The sequence below is a fragment of the Strongylocentrotus purpuratus genome, unplaced genomic scaffold, assembly GCF_000002235.5.
Source record: "Strongylocentrotus purpuratus isolate Spur 01 unplaced genomic scaffold, Spur_5.0 spur5_scaffold_9, whole genome shotgun sequence".
In the NCBI taxonomy this organism is placed as follows: domain Eukaryota; kingdom Metazoa; phylum Echinodermata; class Echinoidea; order Camarodonta; family Strongylocentrotidae; genus Strongylocentrotus; species Strongylocentrotus purpuratus.
Window position 1 is genome coordinate 26,087,327 of NW_022145615.1, and position 21,970 is coordinate 26,109,296.

At 37.0% G+C, this 21,970-nt stretch overlaps 1 protein-coding gene across 2 annotated transcripts in view; it reads left to right on the forward strand.

Moving 5' to 3' along the window:
* Window positions 1-20,389, forward strand: part of LOC579603 (laminin subunit alpha) — a 50,875-nt gene extending 30,486 nt beyond the window's left edge. For both annotated transcript variants that reach the window (XM_030977448.1, XM_030977449.1), the window contains 20 exons: window positions 123-248; window positions 792-980; window positions 2,498-2,951; window positions 3,430-3,580; window positions 4,152-4,343; window positions 4,883-5,000; window positions 6,543-6,649; window positions 7,293-7,471; window positions 7,802-7,949; window positions 8,624-8,773; window positions 9,633-9,781; window positions 10,362-10,550; window positions 11,066-11,332; window positions 13,441-13,639; window positions 14,036-14,215; window positions 14,660-14,736; window positions 15,909-16,003; window positions 17,051-17,181; window positions 18,075-18,303; window positions 18,615-20,389. In XM_030977448.1, coding sequence (XP_030833308.1) covers window positions 123-248; window positions 792-980; window positions 2,498-2,951; window positions 3,430-3,580; window positions 4,152-4,343; window positions 4,883-5,000; window positions 6,543-6,649; window positions 7,293-7,471; window positions 7,802-7,949; window positions 8,624-8,773; window positions 9,633-9,781; window positions 10,362-10,550; window positions 11,066-11,332; window positions 13,441-13,639; window positions 14,036-14,215; window positions 14,660-14,736; window positions 15,909-16,003; window positions 17,051-17,181; window positions 18,075-18,303; window positions 18,615-18,766 — 3,482 coding nt within the window. In that variant the 3' untranslated portion in view covers window positions 18,767-20,389. The remainder of the gene's footprint in view (window positions 1-122; window positions 249-791; window positions 981-2,497; window positions 2,952-3,429; window positions 3,581-4,151; window positions 4,344-4,882; window positions 5,001-6,542; window positions 6,650-7,292; window positions 7,472-7,801; window positions 7,950-8,623; window positions 8,774-9,632; window positions 9,782-10,361; window positions 10,551-11,065; window positions 11,333-13,440; window positions 13,640-14,035; window positions 14,216-14,659; window positions 14,737-15,908; window positions 16,004-17,050; window positions 17,182-18,074; window positions 18,304-18,614) is intronic.
* Window positions 20,390-21,970: the final 1,581 nt, after the last annotated feature.

The following is a 21,970-nucleotide window of genomic DNA, read 5'->3' on the forward strand; positions in this document are numbered from 1 at the left end:
AAAAAAGATTTTACTTATTTCAGTTTCAAAGTCGGCTTAGTACTAAGTTGGCTTCATATTTTTGTTTCCTTTTTTTAACAATCCTAAGAGTAAGCTGTTTAACACCTTATGTTCCTTGACAGCTCTTACTGCATCACTGGATTCTGCCAACCAAACGTTGCAGTCTGCCATTGAATCCTGGGATACTGTTAGACAGGACGTGTCCAACCTTGAGGCTGAGGTGAACACACTTTTACAGCTAGCTGAAAGTAAGTTATTTTTTCTTTTTTTTTGTTGAATTTTGACTTAAAAGAAGAGATATATATTAAAAAGAAGTTCCCTCTTATCTTTATTTTAGCCCTAATAAGCCTTCTCTTATTTGCTTTAAACCTGTTACCCTTTTAGGGGCAATTTATTAATATAATTGTAGTAAATATACAATATTTCTGTAACTCTTTAATTGAATGAAAGATAAGGAATTCTACAGTATTATTTAAACAAGTTTCTATGATTATTTTCAGTTATTCAAGTATAATTGCTTTTCAAGCTTTTTTAAGGCAGTTTACCGTGCCATACTTGGACAAGCCTTAAGTGTACCATACGTCACTTTTTGGTGAGGCATAAGACCTCTGTTGCATGCTGCACCTTTTTAAAGTCTTTAATTGCTATTTATTTAGTACTAAAAAAAACACTTTGGTTTAATGCAGCATATGTGCACAGTCTTTAACTGACGAATGAAAGCAGGAAGTCTATTTTAACCAAGAAATGAGAATAGCTATGAAAACTATACGGACCACATTTTTTCTCCATAGATCCTGAAATACAACCTGCTATTGATTCAGGCATAGAGGCAGCTAATGAAACGATTGCCGCAGGGAACTCCATCTTGGAAAGTACTGCGGCCTTGACATTGAGACTCGACGAGGAGGAGCAGTCTATTGTCTTCATTCAGGACAATGTCCGTAATGCAACGACCCTTATCACTGGTCTACCAAACAGAGGTAAAAGGAAGAACATGTATCGCAAATGTTAAAAGTTTTACTGTATAAGCAGATATTTTTCGCAGGGGGGGGGGGAGTATTTTCGCAAATCATTGATAACAAATAATATGTCACTGTTGAAATCGCTGAAATAAGCCCAGTTGCATCTCGCACATGGTATCTATACACTATAGCATGAGCTGCCGCTTAGGTCATGCTGTGCAGTTTGAGACCAGTTTGTAGTTATTTATAAATTTATAAACTCATTTATAAATTGATGTGAAATCATAATAAATAGGCCAGTTTGCCTAGGGAGGCACATGTTTCTTTACCAAGATGCCAAAAGATTTTAGAATCCCTTTGTCATTTGCAGAAATCTTGTACTTGTAAGTCCAAGATATGAGTGTATTAAGAAATGTGATCTCTCACTACAGAATTGGCAGTTCTAACAAAATAAGGATACGGACACATAATGCAAGAAAACGGGTTGATGACAGCTTTGTAGCATCATTTAAACTTATATTTTCAAATTAATAGTACTGCCAAGTGCCATCCATCAGATAAACTTTGCAGGCAAAAACAGGTGATTGACCTTATTGCCCTATGCCCTGCATTCCTGATTGTTTACCAATAGATAGTCAATATCAATCACTCATCAGGGATGACAAGTAGAATGTCATCTACAACATTATGTTAATTTCATCTTCTTTAATTAGATCAGTGATTGTCTTGCTCGGGAAATGTACATTCTTGGTATGGGTGTCTTGTAAATGTAACATTCTGTAGGTGTCGGTTTCATCCTGTCATCTACAATGGGGGAATTTTCAAATGTATTGTCTGCAAATACTTTTGATGATGCAGATTTCATAGCCTTATAAAGACTGAACTGAAGGTGAATTGAAATTATGGAAGTAATTATTATAATTATTGAATATTAGGCGGTGGCACACAGAGGCCAATAATCCAGATTTTAATTATCCGGATTTTAGTTATCCTCTTAATTGCTGTTTGTCATCAATTATCCCATTAAGAATCCTCTAACAAAGCAAAAAAATTCTCCCTTGAAAGGATTTTTCAAGTGATTTTTTTTAAGGGATTTTTCTGTGCGACACCGCCTATTGGGCATTCAATCTTAGTGTTGTATTTTTAGAGAATTTAGGGTTATTCTGCGTTGTAAATGGGATTGTTTTTAGTAGCACAATTTTAGCAAAACTTACCATTATTATCCTGAAAATAGCATTCATTGAAATCCACTAAATATGATACTAAGATAAAAGTAACTGTTGCTAAGACAATTTTTAAACAAAATCTAAGCAATGCAGAGTCAAGAGTGTAAATTTTGTATTGATTATTTTCTCAATTCCTTGAGCGGAGGGATGTTGATGAAAATTTGTATTCATTTTTCGCAAGATGCTTCAGTGCCATTGTCATTGCACTTCTAAACAGTCATCTTGTACTTCCAAAAAAGGTGCAACGCAAAAAGCAACATAATTTAAAATTTGACTTCATTTTTGCCATATTTGTCTATCAATTCACAGTAAGCCAAATAGAGAGCAACATTAATACTCTGAGTACCAACGTGGACACCATTCTCAATCTTCAAAACCAGACCAGTATCCAGCGCTCCGGTATCAACAACAAGATTGCAAGTCTCCGGGAGAAGCTCCGTCGAGCCCAGACCACCATCGCCGACTCTGACCAGCCAGTGCGTCTAGGTCCGCAAAGCCCTCTGACCATCGTCTCACCATCCGACACATTCTCACTGTCCAACGAGATCCAGCTGGACGTAAAGCCGGAGCAACGGGATGGATTGGTCTTTTTCATGGAGAATCCAGCGAACAATGTCTTCATGAGTATCGAGATTATCGCAAGCCGCGTCAACTTCAAGTTCCGGGTGAATCGCGATGTGACGACCGCAGGGCAGGATGTGGTGACTGTGAGCAGTCCTATTGATGTGTGCTGTGGAGATTGGTACCGCATACTTGCTACAAGGTACGTACATTCATTCCCCCATTCCCTCCTCCCTCCTTTACCATATTTTACCCCCCCCCCCCCCCCCAAAAAAAAAAAAAAAAAAAAACAACTTTGTCTTCTGACTTTTTGATGCCAGACAGATGTCACTCTCTTCATGCTATACAAATCACCATAATATGGTAACTGAATAATTTGCTCTTTATTTTGTACATAATTACAGTAATTTATCTGGAACTTGGATGTTGACTTTTGCCCCCCCCCCCCATAAATCAGTCTACAAACTAAGGTTACACTCTGACGACTTTAGAGAATATAGGCCTATGTCTTAATGATATGATTTTTCTCTCTCATTGCAATTGTATCTAATGTATATACATATATATATAATTATATGATAGATATAGCATATTGTATACTTTGTGGCATTTTTAGCTAAGTTTCTCCCATCAGAAATATGATAACAGACCTATCAAAATTTCATTTTTCATTTTTACAGGTATGCTGATGGGGGTGAGCTAACCGTAACACTGCTCTCTACTGGCGGGTCTTCTACTGACTATGCAAGGAGTTTATCGGTCTATAACAGATTCCTGATACTCCAAGAAACCTCAACGTTCTTCATCGGTGGTATCCCTTCAGATTTTCAAGTAAGTATCTTCTTCATCATCATCATCATCATGTTTTAAAGTCAGCAACTTCCCTCTAACAAGGTTTTTTTTAAACTTTTGCGTCATGATGAAAGATTGCTCCTTGTTATGATTGTAGCATTCTGTTCTGGATAACATCATGACATATTATAAATATATGCGTGTGCACTTTAGGTAATGTTAGTCTGGTTTAGTGTTGGCAGTCATATGACGTACCTTGTAGGGATAAAAATATTGATATTGTGATGGTTAGTACATCCCTGATGTTTCTAAAGCAGCACTGTCTTGTGAGTTTTAGTGTTGGCAGCCATTAGCAGTGCTTTGTGAGTATATAGTGATGATAATAATGTTGATTTACATGTATATATATATATGCTGTGCATAATGCATCCCCTTTGTCTCTTAATACTTTTCAGAGGTAATATTAGTTACCAAATTAAACAAAATGTGTAAGTTTCTGTAGTGTACAAGTTTGTTTCTGTAGTTAACCCAATTGCATTAATGACCAATGAATAGACATCATAGTGTGACATCAATGTTCTGAACTTACAATTTCATTTTCATTCTGCAGACTGATGAAATCTTGAGCAATGACTTTGAAGGATGTATTGGAAGTGTGACCTTTGATGGTCAAAAGCTTGACCTTTGGCGACCTACCAGTCAGGAGGGGTCACAATCATGCTGTGGGTCACCAGTGACCGTTCCAGAGCCAGAGGTCATCTACATTCCAGGGGTCAGCTTTGATGGTTCTGGATATTACAGGGTACAGATTTCTTCATCTCTTTGTCATCATTTTATTCTAATGTTGTTACATCATTAAATTGATTCATAGTGATTTTATACAATGGTACCTTACTCATTAATATTTTCTTATCATATCTATTTATTAGAAGTACCAACAATGGACATGTAATAGTATTGATATTGATTTGGTTGTTTAATTTTAGTATGATTGAAAGATGATGATGGTGATGATGATGGTAATGATTTTCATTGTTATCCATCTGTCTCATCCATTAAAACATTACTGAGGGAGCGTAACAAGAACTAAACACTTTAAGGCTTGATAGAACTTAAATAGGTTTATTGATATTCATCTTTCATTATGACTTTTTACTTAAAGAAAGCGAAGAAATCAATTTGTACACCATTTATTAAACTATTGCCAAGGGAGTCAAGTATTTCCTGTATTTAGCCTATGGGAATAAGAGAATTCAGTAGTCAACAGATTGAACATTTCTCAATTATTTATGCAGACATTTTAGAAAATGAACACTTTTTTCTTTCTTTCTGTTTCTTTAGGTTCCTAAGGATGAATTTGAAGTGTTTGATCAGAGTAAGGTAACTCTAGAATTCAGGACAGTGCTGAAAGAGGGCGTGCTATTCGTTGTCACTCGACCAGACCTCATTTCTTTCATGGGTTTGTATTTATTTTCATGATCATTTACAGCATATTGTTATTAATTATTTATCAAACTATAAATAGTTATCTTATAGGTATAGACCAGTTTTGGAAACGCCCCCCTCTCAAAAAATGAAATGGAAGCTCTTATCACCAATCATGTGAAAGAATATGTTTTGACTAATACGTGACAATACAAATTTTGCCGGGAAACAGCCTACTAATTGATATATTTGGAAAATTATTATATATATATATATATATATATCTGGACTGAATAGATATCGCATAGTCCCATATACATCTTTCTGTGTACAGTGCTTGTAAGTTTACCAATTTCTTATCATTTTGATGATTGGTGTGTACCTTGCAGTACACACCAATACTTATATGCTACATGTAGATGATCAACCTTTTTTGATCGATTTCACAATGTTTCTTTCACAACGCAATTGCATGACCAGAACTGGTCTATACCTTTAAAGAGTACAATGGGATCGCTAATGCATCACCTGTGTATGTGATGAAGAACATGTACTCTTAGTCCTCTATAGAGGAAAAGACCGTCCTGAGTCATACATTTTTGGAAAAATTGAAATAGTAGTCATTTTGTGTGTAGGAACAAATTTGAAAGTTGTCTGCCTCTACGTCACAGAGATATTGTTGATTCAGCCGATTTGAAGAGCCCATACATATAGTTATTACAACTGCTGGAAATTCACAACTTTCTTTTTTTGTCCAATTTAATTCAAATTCTCACCAGTCTATTTTTCCGATTTTTTTTCTGCTTTCCTCCAGAGTAGTTTGCTATCAAGGTTGGATTTTCATAAGCATGTGCGTGTTGTCATCTTGCTAGGAGAAAATTTGGTCTAAAAGGTTGCGTTGATATTTACAGTACATATAAATGACATTCAAATTTTGGCCAAATTGTTTTTGATTAAGATATTCCTGAATATTTCCATACATGGTTTAAGTTTTGAAAAACAGAGTGCTTGAAAATTTCAGGAGATTTGATATGAACAGATATTGAGTATATGTTTGATCAGTAATGTGCAGAATTATGAAACACTTTGAATTCCCTCAGAAGTCTGTTAGTACAATATCCATATTCCCATGAACTCTATGTCCTGTTCAATAGAGATCTGATATGTGTATTATAATATCAAAATTATTTTAAGAATTTTACTGTTGCCAATTACTTCTTGTTCTATGGCACAACAATTACCCAATTAGATATTAGAAATTTAGCTCATGAACTAGGAGGAGGCGCGATCGCTTAGTTGGTAGAACAGTGGTCTCGTATTCCAGCGAGCCGGGTTCAAAACCAAGTCGATGCGCTAGTGCCCTTTGGTAAAGCATTAATCCTCATCACTAGGTCCCTCGGAGAGGACCTAAAACAGGCATCCTCTGGTTGCTTACTATTAAACAATCATTTATGCTTCCTTAGCAGTCAGGTGAAATAACAACCACACTCTCTAAATACATTTATGTATTGGTTTTTTTTCTTTGCTTATTTTACTACTTTTTTGGTTTGTGTGTGTCCTTTTTTCTTCAATTTAGGCATCTTCATTGTTGATGGTCAGGTGATCTTTGAAATGAACACAGCAGGGAATGCCAGGTATTCTGTGCCGAGTGTCAGAGCGTACGATGATGGGCAGTGGTATCAGGTAAATCAATAGATCTCCAAGTTATTTCTGTGTTCTGTCATTTGTGTACAAGTAACAAATATGGAGAGAAGCAGCACGTGGAAATATTGATGAAATCATGTCCTATTCATAGATAACGTATAATTTGTTTTCTTTTCATTAACAGACAAGTTATTAAGTTATGAATTCTCTGGTTACTACCGGGTAAAGATTTCTTCATCTCTTTGTTATCATTTTGTATTCCATTGCGTTATTAATTTTTCATTATCATGATTAAAATTTGATTGGAGGGTATACAAGCTAAATCGCTATGTTACATAATATTATAAATACACTGGTGTTATCAGCAAACAAAGTACATTTTGATATAGCTAATACATTCGTAATGTCATTTATATACAAAAAATATAAGAGCGAACCAAGAATGCTTCCTTGGGGCATGCCGCATTTTAAAAGCTGACAATGGGATTTATCACCATGCAGTGCAACAAGCTGTTAAGTTTTGATTTGATATACCATACATGTTTGAATGACAAACAATTCAGTTTTGGGCAGTATCTCACTTCATACACAAACAGTACATGTTGATGATATGCATTAACACTCTTCAGCAATCTCAGGATTTAATTTCACTTTTGTGTGTTTTCTAATTCTTTCATTAAAGGTGACGACTAGCTTCAACAGTTCTCACTACAGCTTAGAGCTTCGCTATGCCAATGAAACTAGCAGCTTACTTGAGGCATCGACCAGGCGTACCCTGGCAGCCCTCTCCTTTCCCAATCTCCAGTTCTCTCCAAAGATCTTTGTAGGCGGAGCAGATCCAGTCCAGCAAAGCAACATCAGGTAATTTTTTGTTTGTTTAATCCTCTTATTTTGGGAATACAGTGGAACCTCATTGTAACAGATTCTTGGATACCAAAGAAATTATCTTGTAAAATTAGAACATACCAGTAGTTAAAGCAGCCCCCCCCCCCCAACAAAAACGAGAGAGAGAGAGAGAGAGAACGAGTGATACAGAAATGATAAACATCAGCAAGTTTTCATTACTATGGAATTTAACAAAATCCTTAGTATTGAAAATATGCTGATGCTTATTGTAAGTAAGTATATTTATTGTTGAAATTCTATTATTAAGCATCTCATGCTAATACTGGTAATATTTCTTTTTACCAGACGTGGGCCAACGAAGCTTAGCTTTGCAGGAAACATGCGGAACGTTGCCTTGTCTAACAGTACCTCCATTGAGCTAGTCCCAAGAGAAATCACAAACACATCTAGTTTCCCATACCAAGGCGTCTCATTCAACGAATACCCTCAAGAGGTGAGTCAAGTTTGGAAACAAATTTAAAAGTGAAACATTGAGGAGAAACTTGTTATTAGTTCTGTAGATCTTCTGGTTTTCCTATGTCTCTCAATCCTGAAGATTATTACAGCCATGTTTTTGCATCTACCCATAAAAATCAACAGAAATATTGTGATCATGTCGTGCCATTTCTTTATTGATTACATTTTTTAAGAAGTATGTCATTGCTTTGTATCTATCTATAAATAAAAGATGGGAAAACATCACAACTGGTATTACAAAATTGAAGAATGCATGTACACGTAGCTGTGCATAAAGACATTTTTCAATGTTTTCGTCTTGCACTCATCAGGGTAGATTGCAAGAATGAACAACATGACTGAGCAAGAGTTCTCCTGACTTTATCTGACAAGTCCAAGACATAAAGCTGTGGTAGCTTAGAAGAAAAAAATACTGATGGTTTTGGTTTTTAAAAATCCTGACAATTGGTAAAGTTATGAAATATTTAGGACCAAGACAAGAAAATGTTTGCCCAAAACAAGAAGATTGACTCATCGACCACCTTCACGTAATTTAGTAACATACTAATGCATCTTAGCATAAAGGAGGTATATAAGGTTGACTTATCTTGACAGAATGTAGTCTCTTTCTGATACGTGTACATCCTTGTTTGCCCCTCATATAATCTGTAGGTTGTACCAGGCATCAGTTTTGATGGAGACTTTGCTTACATGTCGCTCAGCACTTCAGTCTTTTCACAAAGTATAGAGACTGTTCAGCTTCGATTCACGACCACCCAGCCACATGGTCTGCTCCTATACAGCTATGATACCGTCGGCTTTGTAAGTATACTTTATTGTGGTGTTATTGACCTGTTTAATTCTGTTTTATCTATAGGCTATTTTCACATAATTTGGTTCTCTCATTTTTCTGCTTTTATTAAAACCAACTTAATATCAGGGTAGACTCCCTCTTTAATATGGTTTTAGATTTACTGATGTATTGATAAACAATTTGGCCCATACTCTCAAAAGTAGACTAATTTAACCCTCGCTTAAATATACTTTTCATGAATTGGCAAGTGTCTGCAGTTCCATTTCATCAAAACTACTGTACTTCTGATACAGAATAAATAGATTAAATAAATGTACTCTTAAATGAAAATGAGAAAAGAATTTTGTTTACTCATTTCGTCGCTGTTTTCACGAAGTGACGGTAGTGAAAAAAAATTGCATTCACTTTGCGTTATGATTTTCCTCACTACTGTCACTTCGTGAAAACAAGGACGATAGTAATAGAGTAATGGTAATTTCTGCTTCTGCAATCCTGTTCTATAAATCCAGAATATTTCATATATGGTTGATTACAGCCATTTTATGGTTTACATTAATTCTGTTTTGTGAATCAATTATTTTGCTGCTTCTGCAAATCTCTATAACCACTCCCAAAATTGGCAACAGTTACATGAATTTGAAAGTTTCTTGTTATCAAGACATAATAATAATAATAATAATATTTAATTTTTATATGGCGCTTATTACAAATGTCTCTAAGTGCTTTACAAATATACTCTTACCCCGGTCATTGGATTCAGTGCTTGCCCACACACACTGTGTGCACAATCTGTATTAGACCAATGCCCTGACGGTTTACGGACCCCCCTGTAAACATGATTTCCTCTGCATCATTTCTATTTTTCAGAACAAGCTGTTATATGTAGCCATGTACCATGGGAATATCTTCGTGCAGTATAACCTTGGTAACGGTTTATCAGACCCAGTGCAGACGAGAGGACTTAAACTCAATACAGGCCAGTGGCAAGATGTCACCATCTCATTCAATGGACTCACGTAAGAAATTTATCTTGTACCCTTCTCTCTTTATCTCGGCAGCTAGTTTATGGACAATTTATACTTGTCATCTAGTTCTCTCATTACAGTGGGTGCTAAACTTCCCGATAAGATCTTAAGTTGGAAATCACTTTCCTACTATAATAATGTACATGTCCTATCCTCTTGATAGTATCCATTTTTAATGCTTAATAGCTTGAAAGATAATAATTGTAGTTCTAGACATATAGTTTTTGAAATAGCACCATCCAGTTTCATTATCAATCTGGGGAAAATCATTTACTTGCATTTAGATATAGTTTTTATTGTATTGGTATTTTCTTTCAATGCCTTTGTTCTCCTCAAATTATTATCAAAATCATACTTTCTTAAAACAGTATCGCATGAGTTTTTTCAAATCTATTGCTCTTTTCAATTTATATTGTGTTTTTCTTCTTTGGTCAGATCTTCTATTCATATCCATATTCTTCTTGTCGTATTCTTTCTCTCTATCTTTTTTTTTCACCATCTCTTTTCAGTTGTTCAAAACAAGAATATTTTAGTTAAACATTTGTTCTTTTTACTCTCTGCATTCTCCTAGTGCGTCACTCAAAGTGAACGACCTGCCGGTGGTATACGGAGCTGTACAGCTGACAAGTGCAAGCATCGACATAGAGGGCCTGCTGTTCATCGGCGGCCTAACGGCGAGCATCCCCAACCTGATCGGTGGAGACTTTCCTGTTCGTCGGTCCCTGCAGGGAGACATGGTCGACCTCCTTATCAATGACATGTGAGTTCCTTTACGTATAATCTGTATTTTTGTCTACTGGGGGCATAAAGGTGTTAAACTAAAACACTTTAACATAGAATTTAGTGCCCTCCTTGCTCTCGACAGTCCTTATGTCCATATGTGACTACCAGGTATGACACACATCTTTATCTTTTTCTTCCAGAGTTTTAAAAATGCATTTTTAAACAATGCAATGTATGTTCTATTTACATAGAGATATACAGTACATCATGTATTTATGTGCTTTATATCATCATTACATAGTATTGCATTTGATACCATAGTACTTGAGACCAAGACCAGGAAAACTTTGATGACGTGCATTATCTTAGCTTTTGGTCTTGGGTTGTGCCTATGACGGAGACATCTAAAATCTCCATCTACAATCTCCATCTGAAATCTTCCACCATTAAGGTCATGATAAATTATTGCGTTATTTCCTCCACCAATTAATTATCCTCAAATCTGAGGATACCACAAAACTCACATCTTCATTTTCCCCATCCACTCAACAGATCACCCAACTTCAACGACCCAAACACCGTACTCGGCTACCTGGGAGTGACCCTGACAGGAGTGCAACCCGAGGTCATGACCCTTCCACCACTCCCCTACTCCACCCCACCCGCACCCACTGACGATGGCTTGCCAAGGTCCTGTGCTAGCCCCACCCAGGTGATGACGTACCCCTCGGCCCTGGGGGTGGTGAGGTTTGGCTTGACGAGTCAGAGTTATCTCGGTATCGGACTCAACAGTGAGCAGAGGAAGTACTTTGAATCAACGTGAGTTGGTAGAAGAGTTATAGCTCATTTTGAATTTGGGTGATTGAATTTTATGTACAGAAAACCTTATTATCTTAATGTCGTTCTGAATTGTTCGTCATGTAGGAGATCTTTGCTTTGCTTGACACATGACTCACTTACTCAACTTTACTATCCTTTACTCTCTTTCTTCGCTAATTACTCACCTATTAAACATTTTCTCCAAAAATAGTAGGGCAGATATCATTTATTTGTAATATCAGACATTGGATTTTGTAGATTGCTGTACATGAAATGAATTTTAGTGTGTTTAGGAAGACTTCAAACCTTGTTATGCCTCCGCCACCGAAGGTGGTGCCGGAGGCATCATGTTTTCGGGTTGTCCGTCCGTACGTCCGTCCCGTTTGACCGTTATCACAATATCTCAAGAACCATTTAAGATTTAAACTTAAGACTCGGGAATAGTATTTATCACCATAGGAAGACGATCTGATTAGATTTTGGAGTACGTAGGTCAAAGGTCACAGGTCACAGAGGTCAACTTATGAAATTCCTTGTATTGAGTTTGTTAGCGCGATATCTCAAGAACCATTTGAGATTTAAACTTCAAACTTAAGGATAGTATGTATCACCATAGGAAGACGATCTGATTAGATTTTGGAGCACGTATGTCAAAGGTCAAGGGTCACAGAGGTCAACTTATGAAATTCCATACATTGAGATTGTTATCATGATATCTCAAGAACCACTGGAGATTTAAACTTCAAACTTAGTGATAGTGTGTATCACTATACACCGATTCGGTTTGGGGGTTTTATGTACCTGCCCGCCGGTGGCAGCGCTATAACTGGGGGGCTTCTCCGATCCAGCTGACAGTACAGAGAGCTCGAGAGCGGTTACTAGCTAGCGGAGCAGCGACCCTGGCCGGCCTGGGCGAGGTTCGGTATAGGTATAGCATACCCGTTGCAATGTAAGCTAGCTAGCTGCAGTCAGACGCTCCCCAGTTATGGCGTCACCTTATGAGGGCGCACTTCCACCAGAAGTCGCCCGAATCGGTGTATAGGAAAACAATCTGATTACATTTTGGAGCACGTAGGTCAAAGGTCAAGGGTCATAGAGGTCAACTTATGAAATTCCATACATTGAGATTGTTATCATGATATCTCAAGAACCACTGGAGATGTAAAAACTTCAAACTTAAGGATAGTATGTATCACCATAGGAAGACGATCTGACTAGATTTTGGAGCACGTAGGTCAAAGGTCAAGGGTCACAGAGGTCAACTTATGAAATTCCATACATTGAGATTGTTATCATAATATCTCAAGAACCACTGAGATTTAAACTTCAAACTTAATGATAGTGTGTATCACCATAGGAAGACAATCTGATTAGATTTTGGAGCACGTAGGTCAAAGGTCAAGGGTCACAGAGGTCAACTTATGAAACTCCATACATTGAGATCGTTATCGCGATATCTCAAGAACCACTGGAGAATTTTCACTTCAAACTTAATGATAGTATGTATCACCATATCATAATATCTCAAGAACCTCTGGAGATTTAAATTTCAAACTTAATGATAGTGTGTATCACCATAGGAAGACAATCTGATTAGATTTTAGAGCACGTAGGTCAAAGGTCAAGGGTCACAGAGGTCAACTTATGAAATTCCATACATTGAGATTGTTATCATGATATCTCAAGAACCACTGGAGATTTAAACTCCAAACTTGTTTAAATTGCTCTATCATTTTCGACTGCGCGCAGTCAAAATTCCATCTAGTTTAAGATATAAGTTTATTTGAATTTAAAGCAGCTTGAATAATTATTTTGTTTTACTGAAATGGGCGCTTATCAAATATAGAATTACCTATAGCTTCCAAATTCCTTCATGATTCATAGCATTTAGAATTCTAATCACAATACTGTTTATGGTAAATGAGAAATTATAAGGCTCTTGGCCCTTTTTTCAACTCTATCATAATTTTACCATTATTTCTCCATTATTTTGTTATTCTTTCATCACTTATGAACTTATATGTTGCCATTACTTACCATTCTTTTACCATTGTTACACCATCATTTTACCATTCTTTTCCCATTATTTTACCTCACACCCTCGACAGGTTTGTCCTCACATTCCAATTCCGTGCCCTGTCTCCCGATGGCATCCTGCTGTACCTTGCCAACGATTATGCCAGACCGAATCAGTTCTTGGCTCTGATCATGATGAATGGTTACCTGAATCTAATCATCGTGGATCAGACGAGAACCACCGTTCAAGCTACCACTGCCTTCCAGTACAACGATGCTCAGTGGAGAACGGTAAGATGGATCACAAGCTCTTACTATGATCAGCATTTGCTCTGGCCTCACTTTTGTGGGAGATATAGGGGTTTGTGTTGCATTTGGGTTTCCACGGGTTTCACGTTAGGTTTAGAATAAGGTTTAGAAATAATGTTTGGTCCAGGGCTAAAGTTGAGAATTAGAAAGGAAACACCACCTCTAATGAGTTTCTAATGCCTTCTAATAAAAGTTGTTGGACTGTACTGAAAATTACTGAATGCTTTTTAGAGAAAAAACTTGTGATAGTTTCAATAAACGTATTACACGCGACTGCACTCAACCAATCATGTTGTTAGGATCTCTGGTCTAGCTGTTTTTGCTTTTCATAATGAAAACAGAATCTTAATTTCTAATTTTTTTATCCTCTCTTTACAGATAACCATTCTGAAGATCAACGGGTTCGTTGTCCTCTTTGTAGAAGAATCCAAGGATTACATTGGTCTTAACCATGGCCAGATTAGCAACCAGATGGCAAGACTTGCAGTAGAGACGTCTCTCTTTGTCGGTGGCCTCGGACCTCAAGTTCAAGAGGGAAGTCATCCACTGAACCGCGCTGTGAGTTGACAATGTTTTTTAAACTTCTCTTTACTTTGCTTGTCAAATCCCACGCAACATGTCTAGTGGGAATTGAAAATGAAATTTCAATTCAATTATGAAATGTTCTGCACCAAATTGTAGAGGAGCTCGAAAGATACGCCACAGTGTTGCCAATTTGTGTTTCACTGATGACAACTTCAACAATTAATAACTTTCCTATTTTTAATTGGATATTGCTCAAATTTTTACTAATTCATTTCTCTCATTTTTCTGCTTTTAATAAAACTAAGTTAATATGAGGGTGGACTTCACCTTTTACAATTCTCGAAAAGTTTCATGTCACAATAGTTTTTGGTTTTACAGTATGTTATAACAATATATGTGAGGCATGGCATTAAATGTTCATTCATTCCATATACTTGTAACTCTTATTTATATCAATGTGTCTGCTTCCCTCAACAGTTGGGGAGTTTCAATGGCTGTATCCGAGACTTGGTTATAAGTACAGAGACCTTGACTGAGGTCCCGATACCACTCAAGTAAGTCAAGGAATATAGAATTGAGTCAGGCCGCTATAAATTAAGTCCATTATTATTTTCTTTTGGGGGGAGGGAGACTGTCGATTAATGTCCATTCATTGGCAAGACATTGATCTACATTTGCCACACTCAACCCAGGTGATGTAAATGGGTACCTGGCAGGAATTAATTCCTTGAAATGCTGGAACGCTGTCATGGCTGCTATTGGCTAAAGCCGGGGTAATAATTAATGCGCCTTGGAATAGAATTTCTAGATAGACGGCGCTATAGAAATGCCTATTATTATTATTATTATTATTTATTATTATTATTATTATTATTATTATAAGTAGCAAAATTACACATTATAAATGGTTTGTGTGTGTTTGAAATGTACCATGTACCGGTAGAGTGCTTTTTCCGGCTATAAGCCTTATCAAGATCAGTTACCACTCAAGTACTTGTAAGTCATGGAGTACAGAAGCTAATCAGATCTTATAAAGTCCACCATTTTGTTTGGTTGCATAAGTATGACCCATTGATTATACACGTACATGATTTTCTCTTGAAGCATATTTTAACAGTGGGTGATCCAACTCAGGTGCCATGCAGTGACATCTGGGCACTGTTTCATAGAACTTGTTATCAATAACAAGACGCAATAGTTGTTATAAGCTACTGAAATGCTTGCATTTGATTGGCTGTGAGCAGATTTGTCATAGATCTGTGGCAGTTGTTATGGATAACAAGTTTTATGAAACAGGCGGCTCTGATCTAAGCCTTATTTCATTATTAATATAGGGTAAAGGTTGCAATTGAATTTTAGGTTAGGTATACTGTAAAAGTTGGACGGTAAAGTATAGTACTTGGTCTAGTGTTGTGGTTCAGCATTCTGTTAGTGTAGCATGTATAGTACAATCTTTCAAGCAGTATACCATGTCTTGTCTAAATGGGGCTAGATGGTGTAAGAGGCGCAATTGCTCAGTGGTAGGGCAGTAGTCTCATAACAGGAAGGTCCTGGGTTCAAAACCAAGTCAATGCGCTAGTGCCCTTTGAATTCTCATTACCAAGTCCCTCTGAGAGGATTTAAAGCTGTCGGTCCCCTGAGTGCTTACTTACAAGCATACACAAGCTTTAGCTAGCAGTCAGGTCAAACAAACAATTGATGTATGGATTGTCTTTCATCTCAAAAGTTCTCCAGGTGACGACTCTGCTAACCTTACACAATGTCGGGTTAACCCAATTGGTAGAGGAGGTCACTTTGATGGCAGCGGATGGCTTCTTCTAAGTAAGTCAACAAAACTCCTTTTGAAATGGCAAAATGCCCATTCTGTCCTGTAAAGTATAATCCTTCAAGCATGTCACATTGGCAATTTGGGGATGTTTATTTATATTATTTCTGTATGTAGGAACTGCAAGAGGCATTGATCCGCGTAACAGTCCGTGTTTATTTTTAAGAATACAACTTTTGTCAGTAAAATACAACTTTTGGGATTAAAGAATACAGTTTTTGAACTCCAGAGGTTGGCAGGTCTGGATATTATTAATGTCTGTAATTATCAAACAACCTTTTAAATCGGGGCCTTCAATCAATTCAATACATGAATTAACCCAATGACTACTGAATAGGTAGAGGGGTTGTGGTCTAGTAGATGAGTCAACTGACTGTAGATCACAAGGTCCAGGGTTCAAATCCCCATCCTTTGTCAAGACGTTAACCTACATTTTCCACTCTCCACCCAACTGTTAAATGGGTACCCGAAAGAATGCGAAAGCATTGTAAGCATTTGTAAAATGGTGCCTGGCTGGAATGCTCCCCAGGGAGTGGAGAATGTGCATACATTTGTGTGCAGGCACGCCTGAATCTGCTGACCAGGGAAATAAAATATCTGTAAGTGCATAGGGACATCATCGATGTATGAAGTGCTTTGTAAACGCAGAATACTGTTGGTAATACAGAGACCATCATCTTTATTTGGAATTTAGCTTAACTAAGTAAACTGGCCCAAGTTTTTCTTAGATCACATCTAAGTATTTTACTTTATGCAAAAAAATGGTAGCAATTATGATGTTACATAGCCAATCAAAAATTAAAAGGGTAAGCTGTTAAAGATCTAAAGATTGTTTTTTCCTGTGTGAGGGACTATGTGTACATGAAGAGAAAATTGAAGATCAATACCTCTTTAAGCACTATCACTAGTTCCATTTAATTCCATGAAAATTTTAACATTAGTCTTTCTATTCTCTCAGGGAAAAAAATGTGTAATGCCTATGGCACCCTTCTCTTGTTGTGTTTTTCGTATTTCATCTACCGGTAATTGTCCTTGTCTTGCAGATTCGACCTATACTTTGGTCAGTCCTTGGTCAGTTTCATTGACCATTACCACCACTGACGAGAACGCTTTGTTACTAGCCCTCGCTGCTGACCTTCAAAACTTTATCACCTTAGAGATAGTGGATGGAACGGTAAGACATAAGCAATGGACCTTATGTACATATTCATTATCAACTTACCAAAAAGATTATAACATTTTATTCAGATTATGTATTTAAATAAACATATTACAAGATACTCGTGTGTGGCAGGAAGAAAATTTCTGGGAGGCCGAGGGTTTTGGGGTGCTTGGGGGTTCTTGGATTCCTTTTCTCCATGTGCCTCACATTTTGTTTATTGAGAGGAAGTTAGTAGCCCCCCTCTCTAAAAGGAAGGGTCGGGGCATGCTGATAAAAAGTGTGCTAAAAAATGGTTTGAAAAGGCTTTTCCCTGTAGGCTCCTCATTGTTTTTGGCCGCTCGTGCAGCCACTAAGGATAGGATTGGGGAGCAATATGCGCAAGGATGGTCTGGCTGCTTCTCCTCTTTTCATGATGACGTGTGAAATTTTAGAGTTGGCAGTTAATATAAATGTATGAATAAAGATCCTTTCATTCCATTTTAAATTCGAAGATTTCTGATCAAACCTATTAAATTAAATTAAATTAAAAGATTTTGGCTACATTTGGGTGAGCCATGATCAATATACGGCTGCGCTGCCACATGAGTGACACAGCACCTCAAAACCACAAAAAAAGTTGCCAGATATGAATTTTAAGTTTAGGTCTGTTTCTAAAAGAGGATATTTTCAGCTTTAGACTTTGAATTACATAGAAGAAAGTATATTCTTGTAGGAAAATGCTAAAAGCTAAACTTCCATTCTGACCCAATAGGCTACATCTTTATTGAACTCTAACTGAAAATTAGTGGTGGTTTTGTGGTGCCTGGTCACATATGAAATACATATACCCCTTTGACCTGTCAGAACTCACAATACACCACCAACTTTGATTATTAATACAAATATTTCTTACTATCTCCTCTTAGGCCAGAGCAGTGGTTGGTCTTGGTACCTCTACGTCCGTCATCCTACGGTCAACTCAGTTGTCCAGTGGATACGATCTCTGCGATGGTAACCCCCACACCATCCGACTGACCGTTCGTAGGGGTCGGATTGAGATGACCATTGATGAGAACCCAACGGACAGTCTAACGGTCAGCAGCCAGACGTTTGCGGTCATCAATAATAGACTGCTATACATCGGAGGAATCTCTGGTAAGTAGCCTTTTAGACACGGTTGCAAAGAATTGTCAGGAATCAGCTCTTGTTAATGTATTATCTTCACTGATAGATATTATGCATCATAGAAAATGTGCTTGAAATGCATGGACATTTCCATACATGTAGCTTATGGCACTAGGTTATTGAATTGAGTGCTGTAGATGACACAACAAATTTTAGTAGTAGTATTGTAACTAAATGTATAATCAAGCAGAAAGTAAATGAAAATTATTAACTTTGTACTCCTACTTATATGCCTTTGGAAAGCTATATTAATGGTATTTTCTTTTTTATTTAATTCCTAGATGCTGCTAACATTCCGCTTGTTCCCGGCATCATCAGAACCCCATTCAATGGCTGCTTGTCATCACTGGTGATCAACGATGTCTCCATCGACTTTCAGACTCATGAAGAGAGTAGTGGCTACACTGCCGGATGCCCAAGGCCCATTCCGTAAAAGAACAAACAGGGCCCCATTGCATGAAACTTACAATTGATGGTAACTTTGCCATCAATGGCAACACTACCATGGTAACAGGGCTCAACAGCCAATCAAAATCAAGGTTTCCATGGTAGTTACCATTGATGGCAAAGTAACCATCGATGGTGAGTTTTGTGCAAAAGGGCCCCGAAGAGCCATAAATCTGTTGTCAGATGACATGTGGAAATGGAGTTTGATATTTCTTAACCCCAACACTTTTATTTCTTTATTCCTTTATTCGGTTGCTTTTAGTTTTTTTTTCTGTACTACCAGAATGAAATCCATTTTGCATGAATTCTAAATGCCAGACTTACCTGTGTTTAGTCAAATGATTTCCTTTACTGTGTTTTTATTGCAGTGTACAAATAGCGGCTTTATGCCTTATCCTTCAAGCTTCTTTATAAGAGATTTTTGTGGAGCTTCTTATCATTTTAATAGATTGTTGTTTAGCCTGGTCAAAGAAAATCATGTGCATTTTGCCATTAATGCTAAATGGAAATATTTATGAGATAAAGGCTGAATTTTTAACACATACTGACTGCTGGTTGAAAGCAACAATTCCCAGTTTTGTCTCTTGAGAGCCAGAAGGGCGTTAACCGCTTACAATTTTACAGACTTTAACACCCTCCTGCCTCTCAATAGATGGTTTAATCATTATTGTATTCTTGTGTATGTGGGGTGTCTGTGATCAGATTTGTATACAACCATTCACTTTGTTACAACCTTGCCTAAGGATAGATTTGAATAGATTTGAAATATTTATCATGTGTTATCATTCCATATTCGAAACACTGGTAGATGTATAAAGTAATGTATAAGTAAATTGTGACATAAATTAAATTACCTGTTCTTACCCAAAGTGGTATTAACACGGAAATGTATTACATGAAAGAAAGAAAAATAGAATGTACAGAAAGCAGTATTGAGGGATAAATGATAGAGTTATAATACATCATGGTTTTATAGATTATGCTGGGAAAATGTCTCAGTGAAGAAAGGAGATATCTGGAGGGAGAGACAGAGAGAGAGAAGGAAAGGGGGGGGGGGAGTTAAATGATAAAGTTATAATAAATCATGGTTTGATAGATTATTCTGTGAAATGTCTCGGTATAGAGAAAAGGGAAATATCTAAAGGGAGAGTGGGAGACAGAGAGGGAGAGAGAAAGGAGGGGGATAACTGATATATTTATAATAAATCATGGTTTGATAGATTATTCTGTGAAATGTCTCGGTGGAGAAAAGTGAAATCTCTGTATGGAGAGAGAGAGAGAGAGAAAGGGGAGGGGGAGGGGGTGTAATATGAGAAGTAATTAGAGACATAATATACATGTATGTTAATATAATTATTAGATATGATATGTTTATAATGAGTATTCAATCATGTCATTAATATATGATACTAGTATTCTTCCTGTGTTTCACTTCACCTTGAACAATATACTGTGACCTTGAATTTTATATTCCGCAAACAAAACCTTGATAAATTATGTCTTTCATCTTGAGAAGCAGAAGTAATATCTATTTGTATACGCTATTTTGTTAGTGTGCTGTAATATCTATTTTCTTTCTACGCTGAATAAAATATCTTTGAGCAAACAATCATCTTTTGAAGTGGTATTTTCATATCTTCATGTCACAAAAGTTCATACCCTAAATTGCATGTGTGTGAAATGCATCAGATTATAATTATTTAATGATAATGATAATAGCTACATTTCCATTGCGCCATCTTAGGGGATGCTAAAGGTGCCTACAAAGTACTATCATTACCACCATGGCTTTAGCCCAGCTGCCCTTAGGTGCTCAAAGCATTCAAGGAATACATTCCTACCAGGTACTCATTTACTACACCTGGGTGGAGAGTGACAAATGCAGATTACTGTCTTGCCAAAGGACATTAGTGCTGCAGTAGGACTCGAAACATGAAGCATGTGATCCACCATCGTCTAACAACATTTGCTACACCATGACACGTCTATTTTAAGTTTCTGTTGTGGCCAAAGAATAAAATCATTTTTAAAGACTGTTTTTAAGTTGTTAATGAAAACTAAGAGATCTATACAGGCTAAAAACATGCAGCATGCGGTCATTGCACATTTTCCTAAAATATTTCTTCAGGTAAATAAAATTTGAAATCGCCGACATATACTATATCAAAAAGAAAATTTAAAATATATGGACAAGTCTGAAATTGACAGCTGTGTGCGTCAATTATGTCTTTTATACACCTTTCTTTCAAGCGAGAAATTAAGATTTCTTAAAGTAGAGAGGGTGCAGGAAGGGGATCGGGATGGAGGGAAAGAAGTCTCTTTCCCTCCATCCCCTTCCTTCCCCCCTCTCTACTTTAATTTAAAGAGAAGCGGAGAACGGAGGAGGAAGGGAAGGATGGCGGAAGAAAGGGAGAGAGGAAGAGAGAGGGGAGGTTCTGTTTGTATAGTTTGCCTCGTCAAAATATGAAAATATCCGTGCAGCGATGAATGAATTAATCTTAACATGGTATCAGCTATACTTTCAGATGATGAGGTGTTTACTTTCTAATGAAAATTCCATTTTGATTTGGCAACGAAAGAAGTTCGACGCCTGCTAGCTTACTTGGGAATGTATAAGGTGTCGGGATCGAGATGCGAATTCAGGAAAGTTGCCAAGAAATGGGATCAAGTGTAAAGTAGATAATGATATACGTCTGGAACAATTGGGGAACAGACAGGAAATTGAATTAATCGACAATAACACCATTATAACACCATCCCACGTCTGCGCGTTGGAGACCCGGGGCTGTAGAAAGACATTTACCATCGACAATTAACAGATCTTACATAAACAATGAAAATGACAGCTACATTAATTTTGCTTCGGGTAAGAGGATGGTTCGTTGAATATTGAAAACATTTCGGGAAGTTTCGGATCAACGGCAAGGAAGTAACACTCTGTCGCAGATAGAGATTCCTTTAATTGATGTTCATTTTCTTCATCATGATTCACGGTCATTGATTCTAAAGTTAGAATTTTCCCTTGTAAAGTTAATTTTGTTCTTTAAACATTAATGTTATCGTACACCAATATGTCAGTCATACGAATTAATAATTCAATTACATTTTCTTGTAGTGTTGCCAGAAAATTTTGCCCATATCACATTAAAACGAGGAGCAGAAATATGTGAATGATTAAGGAATAGGGAAC